This window comes from Stigmatopora nigra, chromosome 7 (assembly GCF_051989575.1).
Source record: "Stigmatopora nigra isolate UIUO_SnigA chromosome 7, RoL_Snig_1.1, whole genome shotgun sequence".
Lineage (NCBI taxonomy): Eukaryota > Metazoa > Chordata > Actinopteri > Syngnathiformes > Syngnathidae > Stigmatopora > Stigmatopora nigra.
This window is the reverse complement of record NC_135514.1, coordinates 10,514,851-10,531,255: the sequence shown is the minus strand read 5'-3', so window position 1 is coordinate 10,531,255 and position 16,405 is coordinate 10,514,851. Positions and strand designations below refer to the sequence as shown.

Sequence of the window (16,405 nt, the reverse complement as noted above, 5' to 3'; positions counted from 1 at the left end):
AAAACATTCATATTTCAAATCATCTTCCCAATATTGCGATAACTGGATGAAAATGTCAGGCAAATATTACCTGTTTATTTTCTTCCATTTCCAATGGAAAAAAATCTGAACAATACCCCACCCCCAGCGCCACGTCTCACCGCAGTGCAACCCCCCCACCACACAAAAACACGCACACACACACACCTCCAAACACTCCATTTTAATAGAATATCGATCGCTTGCCTTTGCCGCAGTGAATAAGACGGTGTGTTTGCCAGTGAGAGGCAGGATGGGCGGGGCTTCAAGGTCATCACCATGGTAACCAGAATGAGGGGTTCCTTTGGAGTATGGGTCATAAGAGGGGTGAAGGATGCCACAATTGGAGTCAAGAGCTAGAAATGGAAGAAATGTTGTGTTCTTACAGTAAACAAGGAGAAAATGAGAAAAGTAGAGATGGAACAGATATTTCTCTTAAATTACACATTTTCTAAAAAAGAAAATGAAAAAAAATCTGCAATTTTGATCATAAAATAAAGATTAGCAAAAAAAAATACCGCAAAAATGTTCAATGAATTTGTACGTATTAAAAGATAAATCGTACTTGTAAACAAAACTAACTTGTAATTGTAGAGATGAAGCTAATGCAAAAGTAAAGTGTAATTATGAGCTAGGTTTTCTGCAAAAGCAACCTACAAAAGAAATGCAGACTACACAATAAATTGCTCTTGCAATAGGTGAATTTATTACAGGTACAAATTGCATTTTACATGTACAACTTAAAATATTTCATTAAGAGAACAATTTCCTTCACACTTCACCAAATGTGCACCTACTCCCATGGATGACCTTTAAAGGTGAACGTGAAAAATGTCAAATCCTCAAATTTTCAACATTCGTTTACAAATAACAGCTCCTCCATCTGGCAAGGTATTATCTCAGGCCATTTTGAAAGCGACCCTTCATTTACAAATTGATAAATCAAGCTTTTACAAGGAAAAATGCGACATCCACAACCTTTTTTTATATACATCTCAGGTCTACTGTATTTTATTTAAAACACCCAAAGATGATACCAGTAATGTCGGATTCATTGTGTTCAAAGATTTTAAATTGCACTTTTGAAAGGTTAACATTTATTCATTCATTTTCTGAACCGCTTATCCTCACAAGGGTCGCAGGAGGTCCTAGAACACCCACGCAAGCCCGGGAGAGAACATGCAAACTTCATAAAGGAGGACTGACCAAGGAATCAAACCCAGGACCCCAGAACTGTGAGGCCAACACACTAACCAGTCACTTAGGGTTAATATTTGCATCCCTATGACAAAATAACATACAAATAGAAAATAAAAAGGAATTTGGCAATTCATAATAATGTATTCGAATACAGAATAGTCTGATTATTTGTGTAACAGCAATATAATGTAAGCAAGATGGCGTTGTTATTACACGGACTCCATCAGGAGCTCCTCCCTGTCAGAGTTTTCCAGCTCTCGGAATGCGGCGTGCGTGCCGATGACGAACAAGGTGGCTCCTGAGCGAGGAAGGAGGGGAAAACAAAAAAGTGAATGATAATCTTTTGGTCCCATTGACCAAAGCAATCCATTCGTTCATGATGTTGACTCACCCAGAACCCAAAAGACAGCTGCCCCGGCTCCAGCTACCCAAAACACAGGTAAGGAAATGGCTCCGGCCAGACACATTTGGTGTGGGAAGGCCAGCTCCTTGCCTGAGAAAAATTTTTAAACAAATTATTACATTTTGGTGTCAAAGTGAAGGCCCGGGGGCCAAATCTGGGCCGCCACATCACATTGCGCGGCCCGAGAAAGTCATCTTAAAAAATATTAAAAGTTAAAAACAATATTTACCAAGAATGATTATTTTAGACTCCAGGGATTTGAGGTGGATGATGTAGAAGGCGCCAATGAAGATAGCCAAAGCTATGAGCAACATCGGCGAGCTGACTCTGAAAACAGAAGAAAACTGTCAAAACCTCAGCAGTATCCATTAAAAATGTCCACCTGCATATCATTATGGCACTTACATGCAATAGAGAATGAGTCCAAGAAAAATAAAAGTATAGTTGCTGTTGTAGGTGTCCACATTCTTCACCACACGCTGGCACATTTCTCCAAAGTTGCGCGGTTTGGAAAACTTGCGTTGGTCGACGAATCCGGCCCACGGACGGATGGACACACGCCGGCGATCCAGCCACTCTTTGGCCACACCCACAGAAATGCCTTTAGGGAGGCCCAACCTGGAAAATTGACTTTTTAAGTGATGGGTATACAAGTATAAAGGTAAAGTTGATCTTTTAATGGTAAGTTTCAAGTAGAATAGATCAACGCACAGACTTTAAAAGAAAAAAAACATTTAAAATCTGTCTTACTTGGCAAGGATACCAGCTGGACCACCAGTGCCGGTTGGATGTGCATCCTCAGCACCAAAAACATCTCCAGCTTTACTCTCCATAATGTCCACCTGGCACTCTTCACTTTTTGGAATGTGCATCTACTAATTCAACTTCAGCCTAAAAGAAGGAATAATAATAATTATTTTTTATTATTATTTATGTATGCGTGTGTGTGCGTGCGTGCGTCTCCCAGTTCAACTGGATTGGACGTCTATCCCCATCAATGGCAGTAAAACAATGTTTTAAAACCAGATGGAATTAATGGCATGTGTAACGGTGCCGGTTGCAATTAATAAGTTAAACGATATACAATTATTGTTAAAATTTAAACTCAAATAAGAGAATATTGCACGATTATAGGTTTCGCCCATTATAAAATGGCCGAAGAGGGAACGTCTCGTTCCTGTTAGGAGTCGATTCGTTTTTATTGTTTGAAAAAGTATAAAGACTGATTTACAATTTTGCTAGTGTCTATGTCCTTAGAACTTGATTTTGTGTTGGGAAAAAATGATGAATTGTTATGAAAATAATCACACTCACACAAGTGAAAAGGTCCGGGTTGCCTCTGTGTATTGACGGAAGTGATGTGGAATTTTATTTCCCACGTCAGAGTCGGCAAATGCGCATGAGCATGTTAGAAACAGATCGGAGACCAGCGATATTGTTTTTACTGCAATAATTTTAATAATACATATAATAAAGACGTCAGACAAGTACAGGCTTGTTGATGATAACAAACCTGGCTGTATATTGTGTTTATATTTGCGATTATTCCAGATAAAAATAACTTTTCAAGCAATCTAAGTCTTCCACGTAACCGCAAATAAACTGAAAATAAAGTGAAACCAAGCGAGCAACAAAATCGCCAGGCCGAAGTAAACATGTTCCTTTAACCGACCTGAGATCAGGTATAAGGTTATTTCCACCTGCTTTACTGTGACAACGCGGTACATAATCTGTAACCAAATCGGTAAAAACGAATGGATCTTTTCTGAATGCTTTATCTTCGATTGACTCCCACATAATGTAAACCGACCTGAGATCAGCTTTCGCTTCCAAATGTGACGTCAGGCTAAAGAAATCTGACACCAAACCAGCTCGCGAGCGCTCTATAAATCGAGCTGTGATTGGACAGTTTCTTAATGTTAGGAAGTTGTCTGTCTGTCCACATACAAGCAGGGAGGGTAAGTTGTTTTGGTCTGCTTTCTGTCAAATCGTAAACTCTTAAAACTGTTCGTGCTGGCAAAATCTTCTTTTTTTATTTTCCTTTCTTTGTCTTTAATGTATAGGACGTGTTGTCGTTCGATGCTAGATTAAACCTTGCTCAACTGCTAGCGAAAGTCAACCTTACGCTGTCTAAGCATATCACCATCTTACACTGTAAATTAAACATTAAGATATACTCGATAAATCGTGTTTTATTTATAATTTCAAGTGTATGGTATGGTATTTAACAACTGATCGCAGCTGTCCATCCTTCACAGGGTAGATGTCAACGTTGAGAAAGATATTTTTTCTTACCCAAGACTACGATAAAGCGAATTTAAGGTAAGGACGGCAAACAATAACATGTAGGTATGTGAAGGTTGTCAATGGATGTATTTATAGCTACTTTACAATTAGAGTGTTGGATTTTCTAGCTTGTCAAGAACTTTTGTCTTTTTGCTAAAAAAACAAAAAAACTTTTAAACAGTGCTTCATTATATTTGTCTTTTTTGTAGATACTTGCTTGCTACTGCGCAATACTTCCACAGTTGGGCAAAAATTACCCAACTAAAATGATCCCACAACTTCTCACAATATAATTAGTTCATTTCTCATTTCATCTCATCTCATTTTCTGAACTGCTCATTAGGGCCACAGGGGGTGCTGGAGCCTATCCCAGCTGACTCCGGGACACACACCCTGAATCGGTGGCCATCCGATCGCAGGGCACAAGGAAACGGAAAGCCAAATTTTCTTTCAGTTCATTTACATTAAAAGATTAAAGTGTAAAACTTTGCCTTATGGTCGTAAAAATACGGTATATCCGGGTACAATGTGGGAAAACCCTGTCTAATTTCAAATGGCATTCTCTTGTCGCAGCTTGCCAGTTATCATTGGAGTTGGGTGACGTCGGCATGGCCGCCATTAAGCACTGGCAATCTTGGGATGAGAACGAATGCCTCAATTATTATGAGATGCTGTCCCTCCACGAAGTCTTTGAAGTGGTCGGTGCTCAACTGACGGAAGCCGACATTGGCGTACTCTTCTTCCTATTGAGCAAAACCTTTACCTCCGCTCACCCCTTGGATCCAGCCGGCTGGACGGTGCAGCCGGATGTGAACGACCCGTCGGACTCGGGCGAGGCCCCGAGTCCCAAACTACTGGCGGCGTGGATGCGCATTCAGTCGCATGGCTCTCCGCACTGCATGGCGAATTGGTGCAAACCCAGTAATGGTCTGGAGTTGTTGCTACAGCTGGAGAGGCAAGGGTACATCAGTGAAGGCAACCTGGAGCCGCTTCTGCAGCTCCTTAGAATACTTACGCGACACGACTTGTTGCCTCTGGTGTCCCATAAGAAGAGGAAAACAGGTCAGTTCCACCATAAATAAAGTCAAAATATGGTCCAATTTCTGACGCTAAAATGACTTAAAGATACCTCAGCATGATGTGAAATGATTGTAGACAACACAGTCATACATTTGATTCAACTTGTTTTTGGAATAGCCATTACCAGATTTTAGGCCCCTTTTAAAGAAAATTAACAGATCCCTAAGACTAGGTAAGATTAGCAACATAATGGTTATATTTTTTTAGGTGCAGTCTTCCCCAAAAAAAATCTACTTTAAATTATGGCTGAATTTCTAGACTTGAATTAGCTTCAATTCTAGCATAGCTATACATTGTTAAATCTATTATTTTTCAATCAAAGGCTAAAATTCTGGAAAATTGTCCTACATATGTTCTATTCTTGCTTTACTAAACAAAAAATGGGAATGTAACTTTATGGTAAATGCCTATTGTTTCATTACCTGAAGTCTCTGTACATGAAGTGCAATTCTCGAATACAATTTCATGGGGTTGGCTGCTTCGAAAACAGCTTGCAGATGTGTAATCATCTAATTTTTGATGACATTGCAGTGTCACCAGAAAGAAATGCCAGGCAATGTGGGCCACAACAACAGTTGTTTAGCGCTTTTGGCTCGAGGACTGGCTCCCATAGACAAGCACAATTGCCTCATTCTTCCTCCACAATGCAAATGGGAACAGGTAAGTTTGCTCCCTAAAGAGTATAATTACCATGTCAGAAGCCCCTATAGGCATATAGTACCTCTCTCAAGCATATTTTACAGAATATTCTCGTCAAAGTACTATATGGAAATGATGTAAATCAAGGGTGTATCGTCAACTCGATTTCATATGGGCCGCACCATTTTAGATCTAATATTTTAGATTTTTTAAAATAATTGAATTAAAAAAACTGGATTAAAAAGCCCTAAATATTACTTTTTTATAGATCTAAAACAAAAGTCCATATAAAGCATGGGTGTGAAACTTATTATCTTGTATTTATTTATTTTTTTACAATTTTTTTCATCAAAGAAGGGGCGCAATGATATATTTAGTTTTATCTTTTAATCCAAAAAGCAGACAACAGCTCATATCTTTTTTAAGTCTTGTTTTCGTGTCTGTTAATGCTCCACTATTTAATGCGTTTTGTAATTTCATTGGCTACCAGTCCACATATGCTTGTCCTGATAGAGACACTGTCTTATGTACTGTCCCAGGGTCTGACACAAGCGTGCATACACCACCTCTGAGACAGAAAACGAGAAAAAAAAGGGGGTTTGGCTGGAGTCGTAGGTCCAAGAAGACGAGAGTGCCGCCACAGTCACCATCACCTGTGCCACTACCGAAAAAATCCTGCAGTAAGAACAGCATGTTCATTCCTAAATAATTTTCTGTTTTCTACATGATCACACCTTTCCACAAAAATTCCACACATTTTCTCTAAAGCAAAACAATTAACTCCTTATTTGAATCATGGTCACTATGTCCTCAAGTTTGCTTGGCCGCTGCTTTGATGGAATACACCTTTTTTTTAAATACATAATTCACTTACTGTACAGGAAGCTTACCTGCAATCATTAATGTTGCTTTGCTTCAAGTCTTGTGTTTTGGCTTCTGTTCAAGGAACATTCCATTTTGAGCTCCCAGTCTTGTATTAATTTAACGACTGGCTATAAAAGTTGAAATAAGCGTAAACCTTCGGGCCCTTTCCACTGTGTTACGAAATAATTGAGCTCTATGGACGGAAAAATCAAGAGTACACCTTGACCAAGTACCTAATGCATAAGTTAAGTAGTGTTGTTTATAATGCTGACTAACTGTGTGCTGGAGACGATGCCCATTCTATCCATCACGAGTTTGCCTTTTTCTGCTTTCATCTAATTCTGCATTGCATTGCCACTCCTTCATCCTACCCGTTACATGTAACCTTTGCCATTCATTCAACGCACCTGATCAGAACTCTAAGCAATAAGGCTGCGCAATGTTCACTTTTTTCCTTTCCAAGAAAGAAATCTTAAGCTCGTCTCAGATTTTGTGGGATGATTTTTTTCCATTTTCAAGTCGGCGATTCACTGTACAGTCGTACCTCTACTTACGAAATTCGTTGGTTCCAGATTTTTTTTCATAACTTTAAAATTTCGTAAGTAGATCAGTACTTTATATGTAAATTATCTAGTTCATTCCACTGTCTTCACAGAACTACCAACTAAATCCTTTAAAAGACTCGTGAACACTTTTTTTGGGGACTTATGCGTCTTATTGTCCTAAAAATACGTTGTTGCCTTAATTATTCCACCCTTTTGAGTTCTGATGGTGAAATATGTCATATTCTTCTTTGACCTTTATTCTATAGCTTTCATTGATGTATATCTGATCTATTTGGACACTGCCAGCCCATTTTGTCTAAAAGTAGATTGGACGTCTGTCGCCTTCAATAGCACTGTAATGTAATGTGATGATTCACATTTAAAATCTTGATTTTTAAACTGAAGGTATGCACATATCTGAATTTACTGAAATTCCATTGGATATATACCGATTTATTGGGAAATGGGTGCAAAAATACCCTCCATTGTGATAGCCAATTCAGCACAGCAAGAAAAGCTACCAGCCAGAACATCATTTTGTAAATGCAGCCTTCTTTCATCTTCATTTACGCAAATGACAGCTGAAATAGACCACGCAAATATCTACAATGCAAAACAAATGAGGTCTGGCATGATCATTCCTCTCTTAGGAATTTTATTGCTCTATTTAGGCTTAACCTTACTGATTTGATCTATAATGGCAAGTTTGTTTTACCTGTCCCGATGCCCATTTTTTTTAATAATTAAAAACCCCTGTGGGTTTTGACTCAAGCCATTTTTTGCAAAGCTTGAATGATCTTCCTGTGACTGAACATGTTGCTGCTGTCCTGACTGCCCATTTGATTCCATCCAGCAGGTTGGCTCAGGATTGAGGCTCGTTAGCGCTGAGGCACAGAGGATGATGGACTCAGTGAGGCAGAGTGAGAAACTAAACAAAACAAAACATAAACAGTCCATAAACAGTCCCTGGCAGTCATGCACATTCAAGTGTGGGTGCGTACTGAAGGTAAAAGTGGGTCTCCCTGCATCATAACATTCTGTAGCTACTCGATTCCCCCCATCCCTTGGCGTGTTTCCTTCTTTTACTCTGATACAGATACACCTAACTATTTATTTGAGGGTTTGAAAAAACTTAGAAAAACTTTGTGCTGTTCCAATGTTTTTTATATACCATGTAATTCCATATATTTTTAGTTTGGCTTTCTATTAGGGATGTCCCGATGCTGATTTTATTTTTTAACTTCCGATCAGATTCTTTAATTTTTTGCCCATTACGAACCCCATACTCCTTGTAAAAATAATGCCCAAAATAATCAATCTTTTAAAATCCAGTAAATGTCAAATAATATTTTTTTTGTATTAACATGAGACCTGCTGGCATCAAGAAATGCTCTGTTACTACGATTAGTTTCTAAAGTGAAGTATTCCCACTTAGCTTGTTTTCCCAGTGGTTTAATTTACAGCAACCGAAAAGCACATGCGAATACTGAATCTAATCCGATCTTGTGACCAATCTAATCTAATACTGTCCGATACTCCAAAAAAAAAAAAAAAAGCCTTATCAGGCGCCAATACCAACATGGGGTATCCAATCAGGACATTACTACTTTCTACTAAACTACTTCACAAGTGATTAGAAGACCACAGTATCTTCTCATTAACGAATATTTAATAGAAAATGAGAATTTCTATAGTTTGTTGGTCAATTCTGGTCTCACTTGAGCATGTTACCATATACAACAAAAATCAGCAAACGTGAGTTTTTGTAAAAACAAGTTAATATTGTTCAACTTTGCAAGCTCTTTGTATCTCGAGATTATTTCTTGCTTTGTGACCTTTAAATGCTAAGAAACAAGACTATGCTGATGAGCTGAAAATGCCCTTATGGGATCGGGACAACTCTAATTTTGGATATTGATAGTTGCTATTAACCAGGGCCTCTACGTTCTTATTGGATTTTGTCTGATTTTGAAGCTTTCATTATACTTCATATTTTAGTGTTACCTCCAAAATATATCTTCAAGTCATCCCTAACGTTATCTTGTATGGTGAGTCAAGTAAACACAGCCTGTTGTTTCTTTTTCCACTCTTTAACAAGGGATCTTGCACTTTTTACCATTTCTTGTCCCCAAGTCATGCTACACAGTAACAAAGTTATTGCTTAGAAAGCTATGTAAATGAAAGGCTGTTCATGCAAAAATCCTCCCACCCTGGTCCTAAATTGATTCCTGTGTCCACGCAGAATTATTTTTCTATCAGTCTAATCACAACCCTCGTTAGAGCACGTTGCTCTTTTGCAAATGTTAACGCATGCGAGAATCGATGCCTTTATTCAACATTTGCCTTTCAAATGTTGGCATTTTGCAAACCATGGCTCTCTTGAGTCGTGCACAGCTCGCCCAATTCAGACAAATACCACTCTGTTGGTTCACGTTAATCAGCAGGAGGATAATTAACTGGACTCGATGATGTTAGTCCCCTTGAAACGTGGGTCATTCCAGAAGAATAAGCCTCCACTTTTCTGGTTTTCTGCCATGTCCTTATCGATATTAAGTGCTAAAGTATAAAAAGCAATTCAATACGCTTAGCATTCAATGGTCATTTTTATTATAAAATTTATTTACGAGTAACACGCTTCCAAATTTGTGCTATTGTTAGCTTTCAGCAGATAAAGAGGACATACTTACCGTCTTTACTCGCATATAAGCCGCATTTGTCAAACAAAAAAATGATGAATCGAGGGCAAGGCTTATATGCGCATAAAAAGATGACATGCACGAAACTGCAAGGTGACAAAGTCAAAACACCATAACGCAAGACGTTGCGGTTGATACGGTCGTTTATTTCAAAATAGAGAAAAGATAAATGGATAAAACTATTAGCGAATTAGTTTAGCGTTATGGTGTACGTTGATAGCGCTGGGACACCTCATCTACACAGATAACCCGGTCAGAGTAATTGGAATAAATTATCCCACTGTTCCATTAGACATAAATGAAACACATAAAGCCCTCAAAAAATCAAATTAAATGACATTAGAACAGATTTGAATTTTGTCATTGGAAGAATGGGACAATAGAAAAATGGCATTTTCAAGGATATTCCAGACCCATTGCTATTTAAAAACAATCTATTTACTTAGAAACTGCATGCAATCTTGGAATGACCCATGTCACGCTTTTCAATGTTCTGAGAACAGAGGATGGTGTTCATGAATTCTCTTACTGATGGGAAAAAAATTCCATCAATACTGTTGTTCCACACTAAAGAGTGCTTTGGAGGGGACCAGATGAGTTTCTGTTGCAGCCAAAGTCGTCAAGCAGCCGGTTTCCACCTCCCAGTTCTGGAATAGGGACACGAGGAGACGCCCTCTCAGCGGCGCTCGTGTTCAGGACAGTATGTATCCTCTGATCTTCCTCGCTGTGCTGTTGCATGACCGCCAATCCGGTTACGAGCAAATTCATCGTTTAACACTTGAGCTGGAACTGAAAGAGTAAAAAAAAAAAAAAAGAAAGAAAAGAAAAGCAAAACACAGAATACCTGGACCACACACTGCTAAGCTTCCACACGAATTTTGCTGAGTGTGCAGCTGACACCATGTACAAGGCAACCGCTTCCATGGCAGTCATATTTATCATTCCAAGTTCACTAAAATGGCCACTTTGCTCAACCTGACTTTACCTCTTCTTTTTTTTTTTTTGGTCCTTGGCAACGTTTGTGCTGCTTTTAGCAAAAGCTCAATCAGAAATGACAATGTGTACGTTCCAGTCCAGTTAATGTTCCGCTTACTCGGTCACGAGCTCCTTATTTGAGAAACTGCTCTTCAATCCCTTTTTATGTCATCGATGTTGTGTGATTCATCAATTAAGGAGGCTATTTTACACTGCACGCTACTGACTTGGGCTCTCTATTGACGCGTTTATACTTTGGAGACAGTTATGGTTTATGTAGGCTGAGGTTTCTCAAAGATGACGTAAATGGCTGCCAGTCACACATTGGTCCAGAAGATTGGCCATCCCTTTTTTTTTCTTTCCAGGGTGCTCTTTACGTTTTCTTTTTTTTTTTTTTTAATGCCAGGGTGGTCCAGACCTAAGAACTGATGCCATTCAGTGCCGCCTTGAGGTTTTCCGGATTCGAGTCACCTTTAAAACTTTGACCATTTTCAGACTTCTTATCCCAAAACTTCCACTTTGCTGCTGTACTTGTTTCTTCTTGAAAAAGTCCTGTCCAGCTGTCTTGAGAATTTTTTTTTTTACTTCAGTGCTAGTAGTGGCTTCCGCTTACGAGTTTTAGCCTAAACTTTCACATTTTTATGAACTTCAAAAAAAACCGTAATGTGAAAATCCACGTTGAAACTCACAAGCAGAAACCATTCTTGTTACCTTGACACAGTACTGCAATTAAATGTTTTTAAAAAGATTTAATAGCAGAAAAAATTGCAAAAGTGAATTCGCGATCAGAGAAATTGCGATATTCGAGGGATTACTGTAACGCCCTGACTGCTTCACATCGGGATTCATACACCTCCAGTGTAGCCTTTTCTATCTGCCATTAGTGTATTTGGCCGTATCGTCTTGTATGCTAAATGATTAGCTGGGCCAAGTTCCATCCGTGCAATGTAAAATTGCCTTTAACAGTTTGACCGTTGTCTCCGTTTCCCTTCCCTCTCCTCTGACTTCATATCCTAACATCGACCCTTTCCTTGTTTTTTTTCCCCTACTCCCTATTCCCTCCCCCTCTCAGCCATTCGTCTGAGGGTCCGGGCAGAATACCTGAACCACGAGTCGGCGCTAAGAAACGGCGTTTCATCGGATAAACATCACCCTCTGGAGCGTCAGTTCGAGCTTTTCAGCCGGGCTGACTTGCTACTGCGCACCCGCGATCTGGGCGCCATCGTATGCGACATCAAATTTACTGAGCTAGAAAACTTGGAGGCTTTCTGGTTGGACTACCTGAGCGGTTCGCTACTGGAGGCCCTCAAAGGGGTCTTCATCAACGAGTCTTTGAGGGCGGCGGCCGGGTCCGAGGAAATTCGGCTGCTCATCGCTGTGGATCAGGACGACTACGAAGAAGGCCGGCAGCATCTGAGCCCTATCCCAATGCCATAGTGACGGGAAGACCATCACTGAGGGATGTAGGTAGGGTTTTGCTATTAACTTGTTGGGACAATGATGTGTCAATTTTTTGGGTCATATTTTACTCCTTGCAGCCGCCAGGTGGCAGACTTCAGCTTTGGAGTTTTGAGTTGAAACAATGACTACAGAACTGGTTTTCCGTTTGAATTCACGTCCAGATGATAATGAATGAGAGAACGGAAGGAAAGAAGACCAGGCAGAGAAGGACAAACATTGTTTATAGTGGTAAGCCCCGCAACAATGCTATTTGAACAAATTTTCTTGGTGTTTCACATCAGTCCTTTTAATGAATTTCAATTTTTTGGAGGGGTTTTGCGGGTGAAAAAAATTAATATATATGTAAAAAAGGTTAATTTCTTGTTGGCAACGTTTTCGCTCCTTTGGACCGTATTTTATGTATTCCTTCTATTTCCATGCTGCCTACATGAATTTTTTTATTTAAAATCTATCTCTGCCATTGGCAGTGAATGAATTTATCTTGTTTAAGTGGAAGAAAAAGTAAAAGTTTCTAGCCTTATGGGTTAAATTTGTGCGATCAAAAGAAGAATCGAAGAAGCCCAACTAACTTTTGAACCATAATAGCCCAAAGTCACCATTTTGTTTTCCCCTTTCCCCACTTTGATAAAGTTTGTCTCCTGACGGTAATATGTTTGAAGCGGAAATCCGGAGTGAAAAAAAGTGATCTTTGCGTCTTAACTTTGGCCGCGTCTTAAGATAACCAGGCTGGTCCTGAATCGTCCTAAGATGATAAACCTGCAGCTCGCAATTGCTGTGGTCAGTGGTCAGCGCTAGATGACATTGGTGATTAGCTTCCGACTTCAGCCGACCGTAGCGGTAGCGGGGACGATAATTCAAGATGTGGGCTCATATTGGAAGTAAAAACCCTTACAAGACGAGGCATTGTGGCACTCAATACAAGCGATGTTCAGAAGATCAAAATCCAAAGTGCGCACATCCTGGCTGCCATCATCCTCGCTAGAATGTCTTTGACGGAGCGCTGTCTGGTCACCCTTCTGGAACTAATGCTGGGACTTGACTCGATCAATAAGGCCCCTCGCTCTCATATAAAAACCACTAGAACAAGAATTCTGGTTTGCTTGGAATGGCTGGAACTGACCAGAAAGGGTTTTTTGTTTGTTTGTCTTTATATGGTATGGTTTAAACTTTTATTTATACTTTTGAGCACTTGATGTTTAATGCTTACCAACTGTTTTGGTTATCTATCGTATGTTACGAAAGCATGCTTATGATTTGGGTGAGAAATAATAATAACAATAAATATGTGGATGGGAAGTTCTTTGAGTTGGTTTTGTTTTATAAACTAATCTAAAATATGACACTAGTCACATTGATATCCAGTAATACCTCGTTTATCGCAGTTAATAGGTTCAAAGAACTGCCGTAATAGGTGAATAATCGTGATGTAGGTACTGTTTTTATAGTGTATATATATATATTTTGGACTTTTAAAATTCTCTCCGTACTATGTATTATTTAACTCTCAAAGACAGACATTGCCTCTATAGGAAATCTTATGTTCCAAGATAAGATAAAAATCCACTTTACAAAACGTCAAAGGAAATCAAAACTTTAAAAAATGTAGTCAACCATTTCTAGCACTTGAAAACAAAAGCTGAATTAGTTTCAGCCGGCAAAAGTTGGGGCATTTTGTCAATTTTGAGGAACTTGATGGCACATGAGACAATAAGAATGCACATGACTTTAATGGATATTGCCATTTAAACCAGAAAAGTTCAACTGTATAAAAAAAATTAATACATTTTTTAAAGGCAGTCTTGGCCAGAAATCTACATACCAACAATGGCTGTTGTCTGCGTTGTTTTTCTAGATTTTTTTTTAAAGAAATCAATGCAGTAATAAAAATAAGATTTTATTTTTACTCACTCAGTACTATGATCGGTGATGGATGTCCATCACAAAATAGCGGAAAACATGTGGGAAAATATTTGCTAGAACTGTTACAACCACGTCCAAAGAATCCCAGTTGTTATTTTTATGGTTTTCTTTATTTGTTTATTTATTTTTTGATGGGCAGCCAACCTGCCCCTAGCCCGCCTTGGGCAAACGCAGATGTTTCAAAGGCTCGCTCTGCTTGGTGTCGCCTCTTAAAGGCTGCACAGCTCTTCTAGAAAGCTCTCTGTCTGGGAAGTCCGCTTCACTATCCACACACTCTGTCCATGTTTTTCTATTTGGAATAAAGTCTCACTCTTGGTTGACCCCATCACGGCTCTTCGTAGAAACCGGGGCGCTTACGTGGAGCCGGCTTGGCATGCTGTGCAGGGAGTTCAACCTTCCCAAGATCATTATAAGTAGTTGACACCATTCTTTCTCTATTTATTCCTGCATCCTACAGCAAAGCCATAGAAATCACACGAGACAGCAGTGTATAACAAAAGTGTGATATCTAAAAGTGCGTCCAACCTGGCTGCTAAGTACAATCTGTCTAAAATAGTAGTAAAAACAAGTGAGAACAGACTGACGTCACAAGCAAAAGAGATCATCTATGAGAACTTTCGTCACTGCTTCAGTCATTGGTGAGTATATGTTTCTCTATTGTTATTATTATTATTGGTATTATTATGATTTTAATGTAAAGTGCTTTTTCACATGGTTAGAGAATATTCAGAAGTTTCACGAAATGCAAGAATCTTGATTTACGAGTTGTTGTGGATAATTATGTTATATTATACAGCAGTTTTTGCACTATTTTGTTTTGCTTGTTGAGCCAATCAAGGAAAGCAAACGACTGGTTTTGGTTGAATAAGTATTAGTTACTGATGATTTTATTATTTTATTGGCGTGCAAAAATCTGTGATTATGAGGTCTTTAAATTTTGATTGTGTAGCTTTTTTTTAATGAAAGAAAAAGCTGTAACATTGAATTTCACTCCAACGTTATAATTTCAGTCACTATCCATACTTAAACTTACTAATGTAAAAGGAACTTAACATAACTTGTGGGAACGTTAGTAAATACTTCTCAGAAATTGATAGTATAAAGATAATTCCTCCAGAAGGCATCATATCTCATTTTGGCTCTGTGCAAGAAATAATTTAAGTAGTACAGTAAATGTGGGTCGGTGCTTGTGATGGTTTTGAATAGTAGAAAAGGTCGATGGCCCTGACCTTTCACCGCTTGCTATACGGCCAATCGGTGACTGGAACAGCTAGCCCTCCTCCTTTCAGGTCAAAGCGTTCCAAAGTATTTCCGAGACGCTGTTGCTATGGTGCTATTGTCGAATCACATGGGATCTAGCCTTGAGTGCATTATATGAAACATTTGTATTACATCCACACACTTTGCTTTATTGCCCTAAAACATCACCAGAGGTGTTTTGGTGTGTGCAAATTGCGCGGCGTAACAAAAAGCTAATGTTGTGTGGCCGAGTGGTGGTCATCGTGCCGCTTTATCCCGCCGTCCGCAGGTGTTCCTCTCACCTCCTTGATTGGATGGAGACGCCAGCCATCTTGCGGCGTCTCGGGCGTCCAAATCAGAGCGCTATTGAAACGTGTCATCTAAAGCTGATAGACACTATAGGACCCGCTGGGACCTGCGTTATTGTGTGTATAACCTGCAGGGTATAGCGCGTCTCACTGATGGGGTCCCATGCTGCTGCTTATTGACGTGGCTCCATTGAAAAATGTCATGTTGTACACATGTCAGGTCTAGTAACAGTGAGAAGTACCACAATCTATACTGACTTAATTATTATTCTTCCTGAAGGCTGCTTATCCCTTTTTTTGTGATGACCCAAAATTGTAACTCCCCAGAAAGGGTTAAATAACAACAGATTTTTTTAAAATTATTTTTAGTAAGGACATTTTCACCTACAAAGTGATTGTACAACGTTCACCCCCAAGTATTGTCCATTTAAGAAATATATTCTTGCTTTACATTGGTCTATTTGCCATTCAAGCATATTTTGATAAATAATTCACCCAAAGTTATTCATAGTAATTTTTAGAACTCAACTTTTCTTATTTGTACTACTCCTTTTGCTCCTTCATCACATACGTCTTTCTCCTCCTCAGCACCATTGCCATTAGGTCACCATGGCAACCGCTGAGCAAGCCCCACGTTAAGGTTGAGGGATGGGGAAAAAATGGAAGTAGAGGAGGGAAAGGGGGGGTATAAAAGGATGGGGAGTTACCACTTGCCCCCCGCCTATTCCAGCACCCCCTCACTTTATTGCTGAGTCCCCTATCCCAGCCGCA

The 16,405-nt window shown here is 39.3% G+C and overlaps 2 protein-coding genes across 4 annotated transcripts; one reads left to right on the top strand and one right to left on the bottom strand.

Annotated features, from left to right (window-relative positions):
- Nucleotides 1-701: 701 nt before the first annotated feature.
- On the bottom strand, nucleotides 702-3,290 carry rabac1 (Rab acceptor 1 (prenylated)). The gene is made up of 6 exons (XM_077721862.1): nucleotides 2,936-3,290; nucleotides 2,372-2,512; nucleotides 2,027-2,239; nucleotides 1,851-1,948; nucleotides 1,610-1,711; nucleotides 702-1,516 (listed from the first exon to the last, which is right to left on the bottom strand). Exons 2-6 carry the CDS (start codon nucleotides 2,491-2,493, stop codon nucleotides 1,428-1,430), a joined length of 624 nt encoding a protein of 207 aa, XP_077577988.1. The 5' UTR covers nucleotides 2,494-2,512; nucleotides 2,936-3,290; the 3' UTR covers nucleotides 702-1,427.
- A 188-nt stretch (nucleotides 3,291-3,478) lies between these two features.
- On the top strand, nucleotides 3,479-13,463 carry dedd1 (death effector domain-containing 1). 3 transcript variants are annotated; one of them, XM_077721046.1, is made up of 8 exons: nucleotides 3,479-3,579; nucleotides 3,880-3,943; nucleotides 4,481-4,969; nucleotides 5,519-5,647; nucleotides 6,166-6,306; nucleotides 10,342-10,431; nucleotides 11,779-12,169; nucleotides 12,245-13,463. In XM_077721046.1, the coding sequence occupies exons 3-7, from the start codon at nucleotides 4,516-4,518 to the stop codon at nucleotides 12,141-12,143; spliced, it is 1,179 nt and encodes a 392-aa protein (XP_077577172.1). In that variant the 5' UTR covers nucleotides 3,479-3,579; nucleotides 3,880-3,943; nucleotides 4,481-4,515; the 3' UTR covers nucleotides 12,144-12,169; nucleotides 12,245-13,463. The 3 variants fall into 3 exon arrangements, with proteins under 3 accessions (XP_077577172.1, XP_077577171.1, XP_077577173.1); XM_077721045.1 differs by having other exon boundaries at nucleotides 11,779-12,173; XM_077721047.1 differs by lacking the exon at nucleotides 10,342-10,431 and having other exon boundaries at nucleotides 11,779-12,173.
- Nucleotides 13,464-16,405: the final 2,942 nt, after the last annotated feature.